The following is a 24,221-nucleotide window of genomic DNA, read 5'->3' as shown; positions in this document are numbered from 1 at the left end:
ACAAAAAATATAAAAAATTAATTTCTGAAATAACCCTCAAAATACCAGGAAGGGAATGTAGCAGCATTCAGAAGGCCAATGAAAAGGCTGTGATTTGATGAGTAATGAAGAAAGTATTCTGAATGTGTTGTACATATGTATGCAGATATATTTGTTGCATACATAGGACAAATCAGTAGCACTGACTATAATAATGAGGCTTAAATAAATTATTAATGTGCATAACCACAGAGGACTGAAAATGGAGAAAAGACAAAAGACAAATCACAAGTGAAATTACAAGTTAAAAAATGGAAAATGAAAGGAACAGTTATGAGAGGAGTTAACAAAGCAAAGATAAAGCAGAAACATATCTATCTTCTAAAAATACTTTACTCAGAGGCATTAAATTAAAAATTAGTACACTGTAGGTCTAATCTCCATTAAATGTAATAAATGCTACAACATCACCACACTACATTTCTGCATAATTTATTTTACAAAAGTGTGAAATGAAGTCTGACTCCTAAAATCTGTGAAGTCATAGTTACTTACTCTTAATTTTCGGCTTTGCTTTCTAACCAATTTACCATGTTGAATGAAATGAACAGGGCACTGGTTCATTGCATTATCAGCTTTGTGTCGAAGCCAATCTTCATAACCCTAGAAAACAGTGAAATGGAATGACGCAGTGATGCACATTTGGCTATAAAGACACAGAACAGCTCTAGCTTGCAACAAAAATTTTAAAATTATCCTTGATCAAGATAAGGGGAAAAAAGAAAATACTCTCACTAGAACAAATGAAATTGTGATACACGTCAGGAATACAGTCATGTTGGACATATATGAAAAAGGGCATTCATGGTTAGAATTAGTCAACAAAATTATGTATTTTAATGAAGATATTTTGATGAATAGGGATGTTTACACTGTGTAGAACAATGTCTGATGTTTAAGTGATCATCTCTTGCTTATGCTCTATTGACTCACTTACTCTATTGAGTAAGTGCAAAGTACTTACAGAAGCGGTTGCTGAAGAAAAAAGTGTAGAAAACATATTTTGGAAGACTGGGACTCCATATTGAAAGATGATAAAGTGACAACATGACTGAAGGTGGTCATATTTCCTGATTGTCATACAATTATGTCAAACTTTTTAACCCTATATACAATATATATAGTACTGAAGAATTTTTTTTCGAGAGACTCTGCAGAGTAACCTATTTTGGTTGCTCAATTATCCTATGAACTTGTGTTTTATACAAATAGACAAAGTCAAGGACAGAGAATCTGCAAGTTTCCATTCAAAAGGTCCTGCCGTGAGACAAGGATTGGGACCGAGAAAGGCACCAGTGGTTAAGAGATGGAAAATACCACTGGTATTCCACAGCATTTTTACATCTCTTGAGTACATTTGAAAATTCAAATTACAGCAAAAGTATCACTACCTAGGATGCTCTCAGAGATAATCTGGGAACTCACAGAGCCTTTATAACTTCACTGTAATATACTTCCAGGGGCTGGTACAGCCCCTCAAGCAGGTCCCAAAGCCCACACCAGTTGTTGGGACAAAGACTCGAGGAGATAGAACTGCAGTACTAGGCACAGCCTGTCATAACCCGGGCTTTGGTAGGCCACTACCAAAGTACAGTAAGACTCTAAAGCGTAACATTTAAAATCTTAAGAGTGAGAAAGCCACACCTAAAATACTAGCTATTACACGTATCACAACTTTCGCTCACCAGCAAGAGCTGAATTCTACTACAGAATATACTCAATTGTACAGCTAGCTCTGTAAAGCAATGGTAACACTGCTCTCTGTAGTTTCTTTGAACACTAATGAAGGAAAAGCCTGTGTTTAGCAAGATGACTGTGAAGATAATCAGCTATCCTATTACAGGGACAATCAAAATCTCCGTCTCTTTCGGGTCTGGCTGGGATGGAGTTAGCTTTCTTCACAGCAGTCCATATGCTGCTGTGCTTTGTACTTGGGGCTAAACCAGCGTTGGTTACACCCCAGAGTTTTGGCTACTGCTGAACAATGCTTGCACAGCATCAAGGCTTTCTCTCCAGCCACCCCCCACCCCAAGAAAAGGCCAGCAGGCTGGCGGTGGGCAAGAGGCTGGGAGGGGACGCTGCCTGGACGGCAGACCCAAGCTGACCAAGGGGATATTCCACACCATATGACGTTGTGCTCAGCAAGAAAAGCTCAGGGAAAGTAGACAGAAGGACGTTGCTTGTGGTGACAGCATCTGTGCTCCTAAGCAAGTGTTACGTGTGCTGAGGCTCTGCTTTCCAGGCTGGGCATCTGCCTGCCGATGGGAAGCAGTGAACGAACTCCTTATTTTGCTTGGCTTGTGTGCACAGCTGTTGCTTTCCCTATCAAAGCATCACTAACATGATACACAAGTCTTTTCATCTTCCCTCTATTTTCCACAGGAGAGAGGAGTGAGCAAGAGGCGGGGTGGGTGTTTGGATGCTGGTCACGGTCAACGTACCACATCCTCATTTTTGTTATTCACTGGTTTAATCATCATAGTCCATCACAGGTATGTAAGAAATACAGACCCCCCTCTACAAGTTTTGAGCTAAAATGAGGAGTACTCTGACCTAGAAATTGCCTTGATGTTCAACCACTTAATGGAATTTTTTTCCCAAAAGACAAGATTTTTTTGAAGTATGACATGAGAGATCTTTCTTATGCCCATGAAAAGTGCTAACTCCTTCAAGGGGCCCAGCAAACGATGCTGAAAGTCAAGCTGCTTGCACAGATTTTCCTTTTGCAATCCTTTCACTGAAACGAAGGAAAGAAACGGCTGGTATCTGGACCCAGTGAAGACTGAACCATGAAAGGGAAAGCACTGTGCCACCGAGTTTTTACACTGATAGCTGTCCTGCAGAAGCAAATATCATTAAATTGGACTGAAGACAAAAAGCCAAACACAACAGAACCACTGTAAAGACCATTATTTGTGTCTACTACATTAGGAACCCAGATTTTTAGAGACTACTCTGTGGCTATGGTGAGATAATACAGCAAATGCAGAAAAGCGTTGCAAGCACTGATTTCAAAGTACTGCTTATAAACTCACTTGCTAGTTCAAATTTTGTAAATTTTTTGATGAATTAACTTTGCACTAGCAAGGTTTATGCCAGATCAGATATCCTCCATTCTCTCGCAGTTGGCCTGAAACTCACAAAGTCAACAAATTCAGCTCTGGCTAAATCAACGAAGGGTAATCATGAGCTCCTTCCTGATTCATTCCTGATCCAGACCAAGTCTGTAATATCAGGAGCTCTGATAACACACAGATTTGATTGTAATATCCTCATATGAATTAAAACAGTCTATACTAATCTGAGATTCCACTAATTTCAGTAAGATCCCAACTACATTTAAGTGCTCATGTCAGCTGTAGCACTACAGCATTAGGGTAGCAGGAGAAAAACTATCAAACTTTTCCTTTTGGTAGGACTAACTTGAGAGTGAAATGGCAAACCCGTACAATTCCATACCTTTACTATGAAATTCTGCTTTGACAGAACGATTTCTATTAGGATCTTTTATACTCAATGTGGCAAGAATAAATTTCTAAAAAAATACTTTCATTTTATGAATTAATTTCCACATTAAAAATGAGAGAACACAATAACATTTGTTCAATGCTAATCTGTAGAAAGCATTGTAGCTATCATTATGAACTGTAGGTTATAATCAACATATACTGACGACTTGAACTAAAATAACCTTTATTATCTGTTCATACTATAAAGGCTAAGGAAAGCTCAAAGGTAAGAGTAGATTATTTTGCAAGTTTTTGTAGTTCTTACTAAACTCATTTGCAGTCATGGAGAAACATAATAGGATGTGGACAGCTACTTAGAAAGAAACAAAAGTTGAAGTGTGCTGAGTTAACAAAAGAATGTAAATGATTCCTTGGAACACAAGGACATCAAAATTATAAACTAATTTAGAAGCTTGTGTTAAATTAGTGAGAGATCATCATATAGCAACCAATTCTACTTAAACTACAGAAACAAAAATAAAATTACTCTGTTGAAATTCATCGCAATTATTCTTTAGGAATTGCCCTAAGACAGCCTAACAAAAAAAGGCAGGGAAAATTGAAACGCAAAACAAACGGTAATGTTCTCTTTAGTTTTACTTTTGCTCACTAAATTACTCACCTGTTTGATAGCTGTTACGGTGATGACAAATAAAAGTGGAAGACCACTTGTAACTGGACTAGTAGGTGTATCAATAATTAACTGCAACAAAAGGAACAAATATTTTCTAGTTACATTTTTGTGAATGTAAGCAGTCGATTTTTCAAGCAAGATGTTTCAAGGAATCATTTCATCAATATGTTACAAAGCACCAACGAACTTCAATTAAGAACACTACTTTAATATAATTTTAAGAATATATACTATACCAACAAAATTTGAAAAATAACTATGCACTATAATAAGATACAATACTGTGTTTAGATCACATTAACATTCAGATGTTAATGCCTAGCAAAAAAAATTGGCTTGCGAGAGCTTAAATAAGCACCAGACTGGAAAGCTGCGGCTTTGGAGGCAACCTTACTGAGCAGCATTAGACATTAGCATGGCGCTGTTTGCACGTGTTACACAATACAGCCGCTCTTACGCACGCAAGGAGCAAATCCTGAAATACTGAGCTATGCCTTCTGCAACTATAAACAAAGAGGTAGAATCCAGAGAGGGAGTTCAAATGATAAGAAAATGGAAATCATCCTGGGAATTTACATAGCTTTCCCTTCTACAGAATCTGGTGTGCAAAGTAATTCAGCTTTTCACTTAGGAAGATTTTTATTCCTTAACACATTTAACTGATTGTAAAAAGTTCAGAATGAAGACACCTAGAAAGCAGCAAACTAGTTCTCTGAGGTAATAATTAGAAAACCAAATATTTATGTACCACTCTACGCAAGCATCGTATCTATAATCTATATCTCTATACAGATTCTATATCTACAGATATCTAGATATCTCTATAGTATCTATATTTCGGTTTCTCTACAGGCTTTGATGACAGTGCAGATGGAAAATTTCTGCCAAGTCATCATTCTGTGATAAAAAACCCAATATTTCGCAAAACTAATACAAGTTTATCATCAACATATAATTTATAACAATGGTTCTGCTCCTCTAGATGTTTGTTTATTACAAAATAAAAATAAAGATGACACTCATTCTTTTCAATTTTATCAAGGGATATCTTGCCATCAAACCAGTGATGGTGTCAACTTCTCTTTAGGTTAGATTCATATTTACAACCTGGAAATGAACTAAAACTCCTTTTGTCACATCATCAGTGTAAAAGGCTGTCCAGGCTCAACTGTTGACCTCCTCAGTCATCAAAACCATGGCTTTTTTAAACCTTTTCCAACTCCTTTGTTTTTTAGGAAGAGTCCAGAAATTTACTGAAAATAGGGACAGCTTACCTGAACAAGGAAAATGATGAGAAAATAGAAGTTAGCTATTCTTCTGAATTGCTCAAACAAATTTTTCGGTATGAAGTTCCAAAACGTGTACTGAAAACAAATGCACAGATCATGAGTGTTTGTGAGAGAAATATTCGCATTTGATGTTCTAAAAATTAAATTCATAATTCACAAATCAAGATTAAATTAAAGAAGCAGGAGTACTTTTGTTATTTTGTTTAATCATTTACTGATACGGAATCTTAAATTAGCAATCATATATTCTTGGAATCATATTAATTTTCTGAACTGTGCTAATCTTGGTACTAGGGACTGGAATCATTTTTGACTAGCACCAACGCTCATTCAGAGATTTAGTTACAGAACAGATTATTTAAAACCATCAATGGATTTTAAACACATCTTAAATCATTTCAAAAAGCGCTTTTAATTCACTTCTATTTTGTATGCATGACTTGGGAAGGTAGGTGGCACTCAGAGTTAACTATGCAGCCATAGCAAATTGACCAAATAAAAGTTGTCAGCCCCTCTTCTGTGCCTTAGCTTGAACGCAAACATACTCCTCAAAATAAACTAATGCAGTGAGTAAGAATGACTGCATATTTCTTTACTAATCTTACAAATTATCTAAAGTACAATAAAATGACATAAGAAACAGTAAATAAAAGTGCAAAATGCAAAACCTTCAAAGGAAAAAAAAAATCATATAAAAGTGAGAGAGAAAGGACCTTACATCACCTAGCCCTTCCCCTGCCCTGCAGCAGCATCAACCATACTCTTTTTACACAGCTCACCCTGTAGCTCCAAAAAAATTGCAAGAATTGCTTACTGGAACGCACATAAAAATGTCAGCTAAAACTGTGTGAAAAGGTGCATAAAACGGCTTGAGAAAACTAATGCTGTATCATCTTATTATCCAAATTATCATTTGACACATAACAAAATGACAACTCCAATGTAACTTTCATTTCAAAGGATATGGGCTAAGAACCTTCTCCTAATTTGTCTGCACTGCTACAAATGTGCCTTGTCTCTTCTTGGCAGATTGCACTGATACTCGCTGATACGCAAATTATGCCATGAGTTAGACATCTTCCGAATTTGGCCCTGAAAGCAAAGAGAGCCAGAGCTCTAGAAGGAAAAAACCTCTATTACATCTGCAGATAAAAAGGAGCCATGAGAAGCATACCTTAGTTGTACGTGAAACCCCTATTACGTAGAGTAATCTTTTCACTTTTTGGGGGCCAAAGCCTAGGCATGTGTAAGACATAGGAATGAAATGTTCTTTTTATATCATGTGCCCCAAATCAGTATCTACTCTAAATATGCCCTAAGTAAACACTTAATAGTTACCTCAATATTAAATCATCTGTGAGCATGCCAAAACTGAGGCAGGCATTCATGCCCCAGCTGGGAAGTCAAGTGCTCTCCTCTTGCAACCAGAGTACTTTCCATCAGACTGGAATGCTGCCTGCACTGCCCGATACCCAGCTACTGATCTCGGAATTTTGAAAGAGAACTGGTTAAGCTTGACTATTTTTCCTTGCACAATAGCCCTTAGCATTCAAAGCTGCTGTTGTGATATATGACAATATAGATTCTATTCTATGATAATAATTTTATATTTTCATCATTAACACTGATTAACAGGCAAACTATCTGTTTTCTAATCTTATACGTTTATTTTTTATGAATCTGTCTGCTGAGAAGGCAAAATGAATAGAGGTTTCAGGGAAAAACTTTTTGTTTACATTTCTGTTTAGTTCATTTGATAGAACAAGTGTTTTTTCTTGTGTTAAGGTGTTTTTTTTATTCCCGGTGAGGGCGGTGAGGCAGTGGCAGAGGTTGCCCAGAGAAGCTGTGGCTGCCCCATCCCTGGAAGTGTTCAAGGCCAGGCTGGATGGGGCTGTGAGCAACCTGGTCTGGTGGGAGGTGTCCCTGCCCATGGCAGGGGGTTGGAATTGGATGGGCTGTAAGGTCTCTTCCAACCAAACCGTTCTATGATATGATTTTGACCATTAAAGATTGATGATTTATACAAGCTCCCCAAATCACCATTCATAAAATAAAAATGTAACCCTCTCATATAATCTCCTCACATTCCAACCTCAGCTCACTGCTTTCCCTGTCAAGCAGTCATCTTTCCCAAAGCTCCACCTGTGGTCAGCAACTCTCTTACCTGCATACATGTGAATAACTTGGGAGCAGATCACTTCCATGGTCTGAGAGGATTTACTTAAAATGGATGCTTTTTTTTACACACAGAACTTCTTAAAAACTTTATTTTCAAACAACCTGACAGACTTAGCACTTTATTACACTAGGTTCTAGACATACAAAGCACATCTTTATCTTGCCCATTCTTCTTCAAAGGAGAAGTAACAAATTTTGAAGAAGTTTAGGCAATAAAGACCACTAAGATGTGTAGACAGACCTCCCCCTGTCCCAGCCACCAGTAGCTCAAGCAGTACCTACAAATGGATGACTGATGTTTAACCACCCTAATCACTCCCAGGAGAAACAACAGAGTGGCTGCTACCCAGAGCAAGATTTATCTCATGACTGCATTCAAGGCAGTTTCTCTACACTAGTTAGGCAGGAACAAAGTAAAAACCTTTGAAGAAAAGATATTCAAAGTGAAGATACTAAATACATCGGATTATTGTGCCCAGATAAAGTTAATACCATCTCTCTTCTTCAGATAATTTCTAGTCACGCTCTTCGTAAACTCTGAAAAGCAGCTGATGTATATTTAACTACCTTTTTTCACTATGACTCACTTGAAGGAAATAAGTTACCCAAATAGTTACGCACTTGAAGCTTTTAAGTTGGGGAAGGCTTAACTGATCTTTTTCAGTTGCTGCAAAAGACTGAGAGGCCAGAGCAGAGACATGCCTTTTGCATACAGGAGACAATACGTCAGACAGCAAGGAGTAGTTATATGTTCATCTCTTGGATGAATACATTTTGTGCGAACAGATGCATATCGAGCACTGTGCAAGGAACTGTAAAATCAGCCTGTCTAGACTCAAAACAGTGTAATTCCAAATAGAATTTCTTCCTGTTTATAACTGTAATAGCACCTGCAGTGCTGGTGTATTTCTGTAATCATGTTTAACTTTTTTAAACTGTATTTTGACCTTTTCATTTAATATCTGTATGCCAGAATTTTGGCTCACATTTCAAGCTTCTCTTTCCATCCTAGAGGTAGATATTTTCTTAAGTAAAAGGAGAGCTTAAGTAATCACTTGACATCAAAAGCTGGAGCTGTAGCAAAAAAAGCACTCCATGCTGCATTACTGAGCTCTGATAACACCTCAGCTTCTTACAGTTTGTTTTAAACAGTCACCATCTCTCTTCTAACCTGCCCTGATTTCACTCCCTTCCCTCAACCTTTTTGACTGTTTCTTGTAAATGCTTAAAACTACTCTGACAAAAACATCTGCTATGTTGCTTCAACCCTGGTTTGTAGACATCTTGCTATGCTGATTATCATCCCTTCTGCAAAACAGAATCCATCCTGAGGATAATAAATTCAGGGAAGAACAGATAAAAACTGAACAATAATCTTGCAGTCACTTTTACGTTTTCAATGTTTTTCTTTTAATGTATCAAGACATACACAGAACTTGAACATGTCCATAGTTACTTCAGTATTTCTAATATATAGATTTTCATGTTATATCAATGACCAAGAGACAATATATCAAAGTTGCCATCTTAACTGGACTGTATGCATGTATATATAAGCATATAACATTATCTATATAATACCCTATACATTAACATGCTATTAAAATAACCTAAGTATTACATATATTACATACATATAGTTACATGTATATATTACATACATATAGTTAACCTCCTCAATAGAAGAGCCAAAAAAGGTCTGATCAAAAGTTTGACAATTTCTTTAAAATTAGTTTGATTTATAAAAATGTTACTTTTCTTGGAAACACAATTTCTCTAACTCTATTATAGAGAACTGGCAGAGAAAACTATAGTAGGGAAGTCTATCTTTAGTAGTCCTTGTTCAGCAACTCTCAATCTTGCCAATAGGGGCTATACCTTCAGGAACTCCTCTGACAGACATCCCCCAGAATCTAGTAGATTATCTAATTACCATTTAAAAACAAGAAAACAAACCCAATCCTTACAACAAGGATAACTGACTAAAGACAGAAGTCATGGAGAGCATTGGGAAAACAGAAGAAAGTGTGAGAGAACATGCGTGAGCTTTGCTTTCGCACATGTAAAGTGAGGAAAATTACCCCTGTGCTCCCTGGTGTTGGGTTTGGACCTGCCTGCTTTGTTTCCTTCCTTCCACCTCTCTCTCACTACAGGCAGACTCCCTACTGATATGAAAAACTTAAAAGCTGTGTTTGGGGCAGTACCAGCAGAGAACAGAAGATCACTGGTAACCTCGGGCTGAGTCAGGGCAGGGCTGATGGCTTCTCCCGGGAACACAAGGGAGGTTGCAGAGAGCCTCTGCCCTGGAAATCCCACCCGGAGCAGGATCACCGAGTGCTAACAGCTCTTCCTTGCTCTCTCCAGGCACTGGCAGTTGTCCACAGAAGGAAATTGTGTTGCCGTGCCTGGAAGGAGAACTGCACGCTCATGCACTCCCATCCCATCACAGGTATTGCTATCCCTGAGCTGGCACCAGACAGAGTCCGATCGATTCAGAAGCATCTGAGACTGACTGCTGATCAAGCCCCTTTACTCTTCTTTGTTGCTAACAGCTCCTACCCTTTGGCACGGCTGGGCAAACCGGATTATTTAACCCTTGCAGGGTTGGATCTGACCTTCTGCTTCAGCCACTATGGCTGCGAGTCAGTGGATGACCTGGGTGCAAGCTGGGAGCCCAGGGTTGCAGCTGCTTTTTAGAGCAGATCAGTACATCCACACTAAACGGCACACAAAACATGCCCTGCACTGGTACCTGTCCCATATGCATTTGTGTCTACCTCTCCTCTCTGCTCCCACAGGGCACACTACACAAATATTTATCAGCTTCCCACTGTGGGCTTTGGATGCTTTTTTGACTTTCAAATGTCATTGCTTTGGGTTGTGTTTGAACTCCTCATCTTGAAACTGCTATGTCATGGCCCTAGAGAGGCCAGACAAATCCTTCCAGTTACAGAGCATCACCGTGGAGAGATATGGGACAGCCTAGATCTCTCCTGGGTTGCAAGTGGCCCATCTTGGTGGAGGCATTTTAATATTTCCTTGAGCTTCAAGTATTAATATTTCTTCTAAACACGACAACAAAATGGGAAATCAAGAGTCCCCTCCCAGTCTTTTTATAATGACACTAAGAGTGAGTGCTGCAGGGAAGAGGTATGGCACAAGGGCATGCATTTCTGCTGGAAGAAAGGAACATTTCAATAACATTCACTGAAACATGTCAGAATTACTTAACTTTATTTAACTATTAGTCACTGCGATTGAGATGACTCACAATTAATCAGTTTAGCACTGAAGTTAGCTAAGGTTTCCCTCGCAATTTATAGGATTCTCAACATGCAGGATTACTGTTTCAGGCCATCTCATACAAATCAACATTTGGATCAGTATTTGATGAGAAGTCCGAAGGAAACACGCAGACAACAGAAGACAGTATTATTTGTCAAACAAAACCAGGAGCACTTCTGGTCCATGAATATAGCTGTAGAGCACTTCAAAGCAGGAGTTAATAATAATACCATCTTCCCATCTAAGTTCACCTTATTGCTCCTTTATAGGAAGAACAGGAAATAAAACTACAGTACAAGTCAGCATTTCATAATTTTGTATCATAAATTAATTTGAATGAAATCTCTTTACTTCAGGGCAAATTCTTCAAGTAACAGTTCTGCATCCACTGTAGATTCAATCTTGCATTTCACTTAAGAGTCATATCCCCCTAACTCTTCAGTACCATCTTCTGGGAGCTTAGGCCCCACTGCTTCCAGTTGTTAGTGACCCAGGCACAAGTGGGTTTTGCAGCTATAAAAATTTCTGTTTATGAAACTATGACAGTAAAAGTTTGCAGCTAGACAGGATCATCAAGGCAAAATACTATGTATTGATTACTCACAGACTGAAAAGAAGAATAAAAGACTTTGTAAGTCTTTCTAACTCAGCTTTCTCTATGGGTGGTACGGAAAAAAACAATCAGTCCTCCTGCAGAATGTTCCTGGGGTTTCTAAGTTTGTCAGCTGTCCGTGACTCACCGGGAAATCTCCGATCTCTCACTCAACAGGCATTTCTATTCCTACCCTGGCATTTCCTATCCTGGTACCTCTGAAATTTTTGGTTCTTCCTTGTCGTTCATTCTTTATGTTGTCTGTCAAAAGCAGTAAGCAGCTGTAATTAAACATGGCCTTACTGAACTCCATATTGCCTCAAAAAAGATTTTATTTTCTATACAACTTTTCCCTCTGTTCAAAAGACTAATTGGATGCATACATTTGTCTCCAGTTCATTGATTCGGCTAGAACAAGAGATGCAAATTCCTATTTTGTCTACAAATGAATGAGATCCTTGAAGCATAGCAGTTCTATAGATAGTGGATCAACATCAGGAAAAGGAATTTGAATGTTAGAAATTAACAACAAATGAATAAAGAACCAAAAACATCATTATACCACTCTCCAAATCCATAGTTCGCCTATACATTGAATGCTCTGTGTGTTTCTCCATCTTAAAAACTCTACAGCTGGCTTGGGAAAAGGTACAGACCAAATCTAAGCAAAGGTATGAACTAGCTTCCACAGAAGCCATTATTGAACAGGCTTAAGGTTATTCAGCCTGGAAAAGAATAGGGTGGAAGATCTCTAACAGAATCAAGATAAACAGGGGATAGATAACAGTTGTCCTTAGATTCACAACCTGGAACATGAACTGAAATTAGCAAGCAGAAGTTTCAAAATGAAGGTTCACAGTTTCTTTTGGCAAACACTTCTACAGTTTAACTGTGCCTTAACTATGCATTCTGAAAATTCACATGGGCTCAAAAAGTATCAAAGAAATTCACAGAGGATAAATCCACTAAAGCCTTATTAAATACAAAATCACCACTTCTGGCTCACAAATGGCTAGGTCACAGATCAGCAAGCACTAAGAGAGCATTCAGGGGAAGGATCACTCTGTGCTTACTTGTTCTTGCATTCTTCCCCAGGCATCTGCTGCTGGTGACACCACACTGTGCCAGACGGACCTTCGGCAATTCTTAGCTGGTCCGACACATCCACGTACTACTATGCATGTACAGATAGTCTGTTTAGCATACTGACTGGGATACTCTTGACACAAAAATACGAAGCTTGGACCTTACGGAAATTTCATATTAAAAAGTTTTTTATAATTTATCAGTCTTTAAAAAAAAACCAACCTTTTGTTATCTTGTTTCAGAAGGAAAAAAGTTGTTTCCCACCAAGTTCTGTTAACTACTACTGCTGTATAGTTTAACTTACCTTCCTTTTGACACAGCAGTTCTACTAACCAGTAAATAATTTCAAAATGTGAATAACAAAGAAAAAAGGCAAGCAACCTCCCTGCCAATTCAATTACTTTTTCTTTCTTCTCATTTGAAACATTAGGATTTTCTACCAGCTGATCTCTTGCCATGCTGCATCACTGTCATGTGATAAATTCAATCAAGGGCACACAACAGCTACTTTGAAAGGCTAACACCCCAGGCAGCTGAAGTAGCTAAAAGTTAGATCAACATAAGGATCCACCTCATAAAGGTCACCACCTCTAGAACACAAGCAAACTGTATGCACAATCCAGAAGACATAAATTTTTGCCTTTTATTACTTCAGCACAGCCTTTTCGTAATGAGTTGTTAAAATCATAATTGAATTAACACATCAAATCAAAAGAGCATTTTTGTCTGGCCAAGGTTTGTCTAGATACCGTTTTTCATGACCAAGAAAATGCCATTAAGCAGACAGAGCATTAACCACATTCCACAGTGACACCGCAGTATACAAGAAATATCCCTCTGTACTGGAATCAAATTATTATCCTGCTGACACCAGGAAACCTCTGGTGAAGCACAGTAAAGTTTACCTTTGGAAGGAAATAATATGAACCTTAGACTTCCGTAGTTATTTCAAGCTGCCGTCTTTTTTCAGGGCTTTATGACAGGACATTTGTTAGTACAGCAGCATACAGATAGTCTAATTGATGAGGCTTCCTCATGGTTTTCAACTGCCCTTTTTAGAAATTCAGTTTGTCTTAAATTGGTAAAATCTGTACTTCGAAGTTCAGAGTTCCTCATCCTTGAAGAGCAATCATGTACTTTCTTATACAAGCATTAAAGACTTCTAAAAGCACAGCTGAAAATTACTGTCTGTCTTACTGATGAAAGACGAAGGAATACCCTTCATGGTTGAGGTAACATTATACAGCATGCTTGCAGACATGTATCTTTATTTTACTCTAACAATTACAGATTCCCCATGTTAATTTTGTACAATTGAACATTTTTAAGGAAGCTTACATCTGTTTCCTGAGCTGTGGTAGGTGCCCCTCCAGAGTGTTCCTAGGGGAGCCAGTGACAAGGACAGAGTGAAAGGTTCAGAGCTAACGACCTTACAGAACCACAAGAAATGCAAGCCAAGTCACGATGGTGCTCTACCCAGGCTGTTTGGGATGGAGCGTGCGAATAACAGAGTTTACTTGAAAGGGACAGTGCAGGCAAGACAGCATGGGAAGTTGTCATGTAACTCACATAATAATGACAACTGTCACTAAAACCGAGCTCTCGGCAGTCTAAGGAACTGTTCAATATTATACAGCATTGATGGGAACTCTGTTTCCCTCCTGAAATATCACCACTGTATTTACTTCCACAAAGACTACTTAAGTGTGAGAAGTTTAATCAATAAACAGAAAATTTCAGAAACATCATATATGTATAAGGAAATTATTTCCACTAATAGTCTTTTTTTATGGAAAACTGTTTCCAGATACAGTTCACAACTAAAAAGCTTCACATTTAAAACATTTAACTGAACATGCTTTATATCCAAATAAAAATATAGTGAAATCTCTGTCCTGAACTAGTTGAAATCATACAAATTTACTAATTGCTAGTAGGGATCCTCAGTTTAACCTAGGTTTAAGTCACACTTAAAAATCTCACTCTGCAAAGCACAGTAACTTGAAACTTCCACTAATTTCATCATCATAAAAAGATTTCAAAAATCCTGCAGAGTTGAGTAAGTTGTTTTTATTTCAGAAAGTATCAGCAGTAACTTCAACGGCTTTGTATATGTCCCAGATAAGATGTACAAGACGAAAAAACAAGAAAAGTGTCACAGGAGTACAAAGATTTGCATAAAATGTATCTACTCTTCAATAACGCAAAAGGCAATACAAATTGATGTGTAGAGCACAGGATTTCTCATTGTATTAGTTTGACTGTATGCCACTTGGATTATTTACTGCATTATCTTTTGAACATTCTATCTAACTAAAGATGCCTAGATTGTATGCTATTTGTTGTTGCACTGTCTTTGAAGTACAGAAAGAAAGTAGTAAATATAGTAGTGAAGGAAGGTAGTAAAATACAAAATTTCACATAAGAAACGAGACAGTTTGAGAAAAGCGTGGGGTTTATTACAACTTTACCATTATATTAATGGATGGCAAATGTTCAGACCACAAAAAGTAAGCACTCCGTTCCTTGAGATCACAACGCTACCAAGGTTCTTAAACAAGTCGGTGGATCTGAGCCACTGACAAAAAGAAAGTTTCCCATTAGAAGGGCTATTCTTTTGAATTCCTTATTCCATAATCTGCTGAAGGTGTATGCTCATGAAGATTAAAATCTAATCATGTTAAAAACTTGAAGTTCTTGGGGTGTTAGCCATACAATAAGCTGCAAATGTTCAGTTTTCCATGCCATTGCAGTACGAACCCTTGGCTAAAGCCAGCCAGTCTAAAATAGGTGGAGAGTACCAAAAACCCAGCTGCTCACAGAAAGCTGCAGAAGCTCATGGAAAGATTTACTAGTTTAAGTGAGGGACAACTGGAAGGTTTCTAAAGGGCACAATACCAAGATTTTAAGAATTATTCACTTGTACATGTGTAACAAAGAATACTATTTCTATGGGGTTTTGTCAATATGAGCTTTTGGAGAGAATGGCACTGTTATTGTGGAGATAGCTTACTCCAGTTACCCCAAATGAAAACTGCTTTCTTACTGCCATGTGGAAAAGCACAGTATCACTCCAAGACTTTAGTAGGTACTATAGTAAACATTAGAGAAGTCATTCTATTCCTGTTCATGTTAGACGCAATCTGGCAATTCGTTTTTGTAGAAGAAACCTGAGACACCATCTTATCTTTGCCAGTCATGGCAAAGGAAAAATGTATAGGAAGAAAATATTGAAGGAAATAAATGAACGCACAAAGAATAACTTCAGCTGATTTATGTAAATGAGTAAGAGAAAATACTACTACCTTTGATGAGACTATTCGGTTATCTGGAAATCTCTGTGGAATGTACGCTTCAGTGCCTGGAGGTGGTTCGCGATGCCCAACATAAATAGTCCGACTGTCCACCCAATTCTCTTCTCCAGCACACTATGGGGGGAAAATAGTCATCAGGTCAGTTCACTCAGTATTGCTGCAGTAAGATGAGCCACATGCTGAATTAAGTAATCATGTGTCTGATCATCAACACACATGTAGCCATCAGCATGTGACCCCTCACACTTCTCTGTATAATCTCAAGACCACTAAACACATAAAACGAAGTCAATTGTCAAAACTCTTCCTTAATTGCACTGCACTTTCCCTTAAGGCAATAAAACAGAACCCTTGAAAATTACTATTCTGACTTTTTAGTTTTATAACTGACCAAAGAAGAATGCCTTAAGATTTTCTCAGTCAAATTAGATATTTAGTGTTTACATGGTTGTTACTCATTTTACCACTGATAAAAATCAGCGGTAATTAAAATGGGTTTTTATATATATACACACTCACATATAAATATATATCTATGACAAATACATCTCATTTTTAAGACTAGCCAGTCATAACTTGGTATTTTATTTGCAGCAAAGTGAAACTCTGTGTCCTCTGAAATGCAAGTAATAACAATTTCCCCAGACACGAACAAGCTTAGGGACTCTTAGACTGCCAGGAAAAGACCCGAGCTTGTCAACTCAGATCCCTTGCTCTTTAATGAAAGCTGTGTCTGCAAGTAGAAAAAAAAAAAAAGTAGGTGAGCCAGAGTAAAATGTTCATATATTCACATCATGAAACTCCACCACACCTACAGCTTGTCCATTAGCACTTCTATGCTTTCAATTCATTGTAAAAGAAAAAAAATGTACAAATCACTGTAGAAAAGTATTTACATACAAACAAAATGATTGAATTTTCTTTTATTAATTTTCTTTGTCCCACAGAGAAGCCCAGGCATCAGCTCTTTTAACATCATTAGGTCATGTCTGGAGTAATTTAAATATTTAAACATATAATCAATTTAAACTCAAAAACTCTGCCTTATGTTGTAAAGCTGCATTTACATATAGTTCCATTAAGCATATTAGAGGGAAGCTTCTTGTCTGCATCTTCAGCCACCACATCTCTTTAGTTTATTAAATACGTCCTGAAAGTGCTCCTGGGCACTGGTGCTCAATTACTTGTCTCTAAGGGGGACCTGTCCGACTGCTACTTAACAAACTAACACCAAACAGCTACCAGAAGCAGTGTGGTAGTTAACACAGCCGAAGCAGCATTCCCCAAAGCAGCTGGATGGAGCTGTGCAGTTCCTGACAATGAAAGCGTTTAACCGTGTAGACATGGTATCGTCTTTGCTAGCTAGGTCTTGCTGCCAATAGTTCTAGACCCATTCACATCATTCACTTTACTAGTACAAACTTGGCTAAGAATTCTAAAATAAAATTTAGTTCTCAAACTTAAAATATTCATCCTAACATTTCCTTCATTGGTTCATTTCTATACGATTAATCCACTGTCTTAAGTGCAACATACAGGGGAAGCATAAAATTTCAACATAAACTATTGTTGAAATATATGTATAAAATCTTGCAATACTCTGAAAACTTGGAGCAGTTCAGCGTATAAAACAATTACCTATGTGACGTGCATGACTTTATTGGGGGTGAAAGGGAACATCAAAAATACAGGACGAAAACCTATTGAACTCAGATTATCGACCACAGAATAGCCGAGTAGTCATGAAGTAAAATATAAAGTGAAGTAAGAGGCTTAACAAAAAGCAATTTCTGCTATCTCAGACTTTTATACTAGAACTAGTTAAAAAGGACTCTAAATCATTACTAATTCTTGCACATTACAGAAAAATGAAGACATTGTGTTCAGAAGCTACCGAGGGCCAAAATTACAAAACTAGGCACAAAACTAAAACTAAAGGTAAAACCAAAGTTTTTCTTCACCATTTTGGAATGCTATTCAGTATTGAATAATTTGAACGAGTCGCTCAATGCTACACGAAGACAAGTTACTTAAATGAGGTAAAGGTGACAGCCATTCCTAAGACACACCAAGGGCCTCGTCACAGCTGATGCTAAACTCCCTAAGGAGCCCTGACTCAGTGGGAGTGCACACACATCACTTCTCACACATCAGATCCCCCCGGCACGGGCCTGAAATTAGGATGTGGGTTAGTTTAAAAATTACAGCCAGACAACTCCTCCCGTATCACTGATCAGACTGTCACAACTCAAAGCAAACTGCCATTCAGCCCACTGCTGAAGACCAGGTGGGATTCTTTCAGTAAGCCAAAATATCTCAGAAGAACGTAAAGCAATGAAAAACGTTTCTATATTCCACCTTCCTTCTATGCCAAGAACAAAATGTGGTACCTTCTATCATTTTAGTGGAACACAATATATTTTGCCTTGTCAGTGCACTTGAGTGTACAATGCCCGCAAATGTTTTACTGACACTTGTGCCAAGTAACACTCCTAGAAACGCAGAAGAGTGCGAGATATTCCTGAGTAGTAGTTCAAATTGTACAGCGTTTCTTAGTTTTTCATTAGGAAGGACATTCCAGACATAAAAGCAACACAAAGATTACTCCTGATACAGTTAAGTGCCCAAGTTCAGAGACGATTGCATAAGCAGCTAATGGGAATTCAACACATGAATCTTTGAACATCAAGAAGAAATCCCTCGGCTTCTTCCCTCTACACAGGCCCAGCCTGACAATTTCTCTCTCATGTTTATTATGATCTCAGGCAGCTTGACAAGGATATTATTAGTTCAAAAAAAGCATTTTTCCCCCTAATTTTCACAGATTAAACTGATCTTTACCATGACTCAGTTGAACCAGTCCTCTGCGAAATTACCTATCAAGCAAGGAAGTACAAAAGACAGAGCGCTAAACAGCATTCTCCTGTATCACTCCCAGTTTTTAAAGCTCGGATGGCCCTGGAGTATTGTGTTAACACCAAGTAAACCAACCCAACGTCACAACCTGGAATTTGTATCCCTAAAGAAAGGCTCTATAAAATTTACTTCAAGCATGCATATAAAAATCAAGACAATCTCCTCTCTTAGCTTAACTGGATCTGGTTTTATCACGAATTGATAAATTCACTACAAAAGTACAAAATCATATCTAATTTAACTATCTGCTAGTACAGGACATTTTTTTTTAATATGTTAATAGAGAATAGAAAATAAATGCACTTTACTAACCTAATTCAACTTCAAAACCCCAAAACATTCACAGTCCAAGTGTAAAAACTGAGCAGGGAAGAGTAAGGCTATGTTCTTCAGACACGTAAAAGTGCAACGCAAAAAGTAATATCCACTATTCAGCACAACAACAAGGAAACTCTCTTGCATGAAGCAGAAAAAGATCCTTTTAGGAAAACAGCACTATAAAGTCAGGATATGTGCTACTTAGAGAAATCAGAACACACTAATTAGATGACTGGTAATGCTAACCTTCAAAGCCAAACACGTTGATCCAACAATTCTTTTAACGTTCAGGTATTGCGCATGAGATCATTTACAGAATGACATCAGGGTAACTGAAAAGAGCAATCTGATGCTGCTGCCAGAACAATGAACTATAGTCACTTTTTTAAAGTTCTATTACTTAAGCCCATTAAAGATATGTCCAAGAAACCATAAATAAACCTTAGCATTATCTGCTTCCATATATAGTATAAAGCTCAATGTACTGAGACCGAGTTCCACTGGCACATCAATGAAGAAGTGTTACTTAGCTTTTACTCTTTCAAGCAGGGTCAGCAATACAGAAAGCAAAAACCGGCAAAAGACTAAGTCATCTTTACGTAACACTAAACAGAGCCAGTTAACAGGGTTATACCTTAATGTATGTACGAGTTCAAATACTCATGCAGCCCGTCTTTCTGGTTTTAAAATAATCAAACTGAAACTAGCTTGAGATTCACCTTTATGCTAGTCTACTAATTTTTATGTAGATTTAATTTCAGTAAGAATATATTATCTGAAGAGACAAGGGAGTTAATATCCAACAGGCAACAGCAAAAGGTTGATAGGAAGATGCTAGCAGTAGCCCCTGGAAAAGTAACCGACAAAGAATGATTCCAAGTCCTTCCAAGTGTTTTTAGTAGAGATGTGACTTTAGAGTTTAGAAATCAATGTAAACACTGAATGACATTTCCTGACTCTCCACTTGAATGAGTAATTTGGTCATAATTAGTAACAACAATCTTTGGTTCAAAATTATGTTTTCTCTCTGAGTAATGTAAACACAAACATCACTGAAATACGTTAATACGCATTAAGTACCGCTGAAAACTCAGCTAAAATCTGCCCTGGTCAGGCTGCAAGTACACTTTGTTGAACAATATTCTCTCCTAATTTTTTGGTAAATGCTTTCTCAGGAGTCATAAATGGACAGTACAGTCTCACCACAGATTTGACAGCAAGGAATCCTCAGGATCAGCTACAGCCTTGCTCGCTCAGGCTGTAACTCAAGCTCCTTCACACAGAAAAACTTCATACTCGTAGAGGCAGGCTCTGGCAACAGCCTGGTGTTTCAGTAAAACACCACTACTCCATCTCAATAAACCAGTTACCACCACTGTTAAAACCGCACACCAAACACAGCTGCTCAATTCACTTTGGAGTTGTAGGAGAACAGGTACTGACAAGTTATTACCACTCAAAATGTGCACAAAGAACAAATGGTGCACAATGTGGGGGAAAACCTTTCACATGTGGAGTATTTTGCTCCTATCTAATTGGGTACGTACAACAGCTCTGCACTACAAAATGCCCTCCGTTTCTAATTTTTCAGTCAGCGGAGAGAAACAACTTCAGTATCTCAGGAAGGTGTAACTCACTAAAGTGGAAAAAAATGAACTCACTTTACTTTCTAATATCTTAAGCAAACCAACTTCTTTATCACACACTACCAAACCATGAGATCATAGCATCTCTTCTTTGTGTTCGTTCATCAAATGTACCGAGTACCTGTTCTTTTACACTTCACCCAGCCCCTTGCTGCAGGTAAACGTGCAGACATCTCCCTACGCAAACAAAGGCGCAGGGTGCAAGTTCTTACCTAACCTTTCCAAAGGCAATCAAATCCACTGTCCTTTTAAAGGTAGAGCTGACCTACAAATCATAAAAAGCAGAATCCCTCTAAAGAAATAAAAAAATAATTTACGTTTCCCATAATTGCTAGCCTGTAAAAGAGATTAAGAATTTAAATAGCCCACTTTGGAAAAAATCTCATGAATTTACATGTATTTCTTTGTGGAGATAAATGGTGAAATTCTCATCCACTTAAAGGATCACAGTTCAATTTTAAACATTAGGCAAACTCACGAAGACCTATATAGAGCACTTAAGATTCACGTTTTGTTCACAGCATTCTATCAGCCCTCCATATGAATGGACCAAGCTCAGAATGAAGAGTAAATATAATTTTAAAAGCTGTTAATGTTGGTTGTATATGTTTCATATGAATATAGAATGGCACAGATAATATAATTCAAACACATAATTATCAGATAAATTCCCTATCAGGTTTTATAATCTGAAAAGGGACTACCTCAATATTAGGTACTGTAAACAGAAAGTAAATTACTTCTTGCAGCTAGTAAGCCATATAGACATATGCCATTAAACCACTAATTTAATGGAATACCAAAACGCAGCATTTAAGAGGCAAGCACACACAAAAAATACAGAACAACTCTCTCCCAGATATTCCTATGACTAATTAACACATTTCCTAGGAGAGATGTCAGTGCCATGGGATCTGTTGCCTTGTACTGTTGCTACAGAATATTTACTACTGCATTTCTTTTCAGCAAATGCATTTTAAATCCTTGCATGGTGACCTTCATCAGAAATAACATTTGAAAACAAAAGTCTCCCAATACAATTGCCTACAAATCACACAATGTCGGACATAAGTATATGCAGAGGGAGATGAAAGAGAAGATAATAAACATTCTTTGACTTCAAATAGGTTACTTTATTTATGGATCTCAGGTAAGGGATGTGATTAGAAGCAAAGCCAGGTATATCTTAACTACAGAAAATGCTAGGTCCACGAGCAAATCTCCTGACCAAGTCATACCTGCACCATTTGGTGGATCCTGGTTCTCTGATCCTTCTTTCCATCTCCTGCAAGGCTCTTGTGCATGCAGGCAGAAGGGGAAATGGCTTCACAAAACTTTATGCAGCGTATTGCTGTGAAATTGCTTCAAGTTGGGAAGAGGAAATGCAGAAATATGACGATAGAATCACGTAAAGTTCCGTAACGCACCATGGGTAGAACAAACTTTCTGCCGCAATACAAATATTCCAGTGTCTGTAAAATACCTAACGTTTCTCTATCTTTACTTAATATAAATTTATCTCAGCCTTCCAGTTCACTCCTCCTTGAGCACTGTACTTAGAATAAAACGTTTCTGAAGCTGTCCTAATACCGCTATATTCCAACCATGTTACATCCGTTTGCATAGAGACACTGTAATATAGCATTTCACAGACAGTCCAGTTCTCCATTTAGAATTCCAGTTTACAGCATCACCTACAACTAAATCCCACACACTCTATACTCGAGTGATTGAATCATTTGACTTCACGGATGACAAGGCCAGGGATCTGTGTTCCTCCTAAAGAGAGCTACAGTAATTCTCTGTTTCAAATACATAAAAACTAACCCAAGTTATTCAAGCAAGATTAAGATCTTTCATAAGTGGTCCATTTAAACTCCAAATATTGCTGACATACTGGCCCATTAGGTACAGCTATTTGTGATGCTTGTGCTTTCTCTTCCAGAGAAAGAATCTTCCTTAGTTTCTCTGTTTCTTTCCATGAGAAGTAGCAATAAAAGTGATACAGATAAAGCCTCCTATTCCTTTCGCACATGCACTCTTCAGCCAGTTTCAAGGAATCACTGGGATGCTGATAAAAAGGTAGATCTGTGAAATACATGAATTACTAGACAGCTGGAAAAATGCTTTTTTGCTTCATTTCTCTTCCTTCCTCCCACCATACCGTGCCACCTTGTGCCTGCCCAGCCCCAGATCCTTCCCAGTGTCTCACTTGCAATTAGAAAGGCAAATGAGAAACAAACTCTACTGCAAAGGGAAGTGATAAGAGAAGCTGGAAGGGAAAGTGTCATACAAGACACATGATATTTGACAGCCCTAGCACTTAAATTAATTATAAATCGTTTCTATCTAAGTAGCTCCAGACCAACAGCTGAAACTAAGGTTTATGGAGAAAATTTACAGCTTCCTTAGGCACTAACAAAAGCTGTAAAACAAGAGCAATTTATTTCTTGCAAGGCAACTAAATGCTATTAAGATTTGCATGCAGTGCCAGTCAAACTCAGAATATCTGTAAAGATACTTACTTGTAAAGATAAATACTTAGAGAGAGCTGTACCGATACTTCGGAACGCAGGAGTGTGTTACTCTGTTGCCAGGAAATACTTTTATTTAGTAAAGATAAATACTTAGAGAGAGCTGTACAGATACTTCAGAACGCAGGAGTGTGTTACTCTCTGTTGCCAGGAAATACTTTTATTTGCAGTAATTCATCAAGAAACATTAAGGGATCAAAATTTTTAGGTCAGAAAATTAATCGCAGTTTTAGAAAATATTATTTTTACAGATTCTAAAGAAACAGGACGATGGAAGGAAGCAAGAATCAGATTGTTTTCAATTATTTTTACAGATTCTAAAGAAACAGGAGGGTGGAAGGAAGCAAGAATCAGATTGTTTTTTCATTCAAAAATAAGTAATAAAACACATACACCATACTATTTGTTTTCTTTTATATGAAGATACTAAATGATTAAGAAAAATCCAGCAAAAATACCTGCTGTCAGCCTTTTCAGAAGCACAAGTTAACACACATGGAGACAATAAGCATTGACAAGATCAGATGCAACTAAAAGTCATTCCTAAGTGGTGTTCTTAGAGGAGCTTCAGGTTATTCAAAAGGGGATATATTCCAAAAATACACTTTAAATTTAGAGCAGTAAATTACTCTGTCAGCCTTCACATGGACATGATCAGAACTGGTCAGAGTGACAACAACTTCTACAAGGATTTTAGCAAACAACGAACCTAATATTCAATTTATTTGCCTATCTTCTGTTCACTCTCTGAAGTGCTGCTCTTCTCCAAGCAAGTACTAAACAAAACTCACTATTTTTGTACCATACCCACCCCACCTGCAACATGGTGGCAATGTTGCCAGACCCCTAGGCCAAAAATCATGCTATGACTACACCAAAAT

General features: G+C 37.8%; 1 protein-coding gene across 1 annotated transcript in view; it reads right to left on the bottom strand.

Annotated features, from left to right (window-relative positions):
- The window catches only part of LOC104160396 (probable phospholipid-transporting ATPase IH), a gene marked incomplete at its 3' end in the record, with an annotated part of 51,513 nt that overhangs the window by 17,766 nt on the left and 9,526 nt on the right, over nt 1-24,221 (bottom strand). Inside the window, exons 2-5 of the mRNA XM_009698509.1 lie at nt 15,918-16,040; nt 5,457-5,546; nt 4,171-4,251; nt 535-642 (exon numbers count right to left, since the gene is read on the bottom strand). Of these exons, the coding sequence (XP_009696811.1) occupies nt 535-642; nt 4,171-4,251; nt 5,457-5,546; nt 15,918-16,040 (402 nt within the window). The remainder of the gene's footprint in view (nt 1-534; nt 643-4,170; nt 4,252-5,456; nt 5,547-15,917; nt 16,041-24,221) is intronic.

This window comes from Cariama cristata, unplaced genomic scaffold (genome assembly GCF_000690535.1).
Source record: "Cariama cristata isolate BGI_N322 unplaced genomic scaffold, ASM69053v1 scaffold4024, whole genome shotgun sequence".
Classification (NCBI taxonomy): Eukaryota; Metazoa; Chordata; class Aves; order Cariamiformes; family Cariamidae; genus Cariama; species Cariama cristata.
The sequence above is the reverse complement of the archived record's forward strand: the minus strand, read 5'-3'. Positions and strand labels throughout refer to the sequence as shown.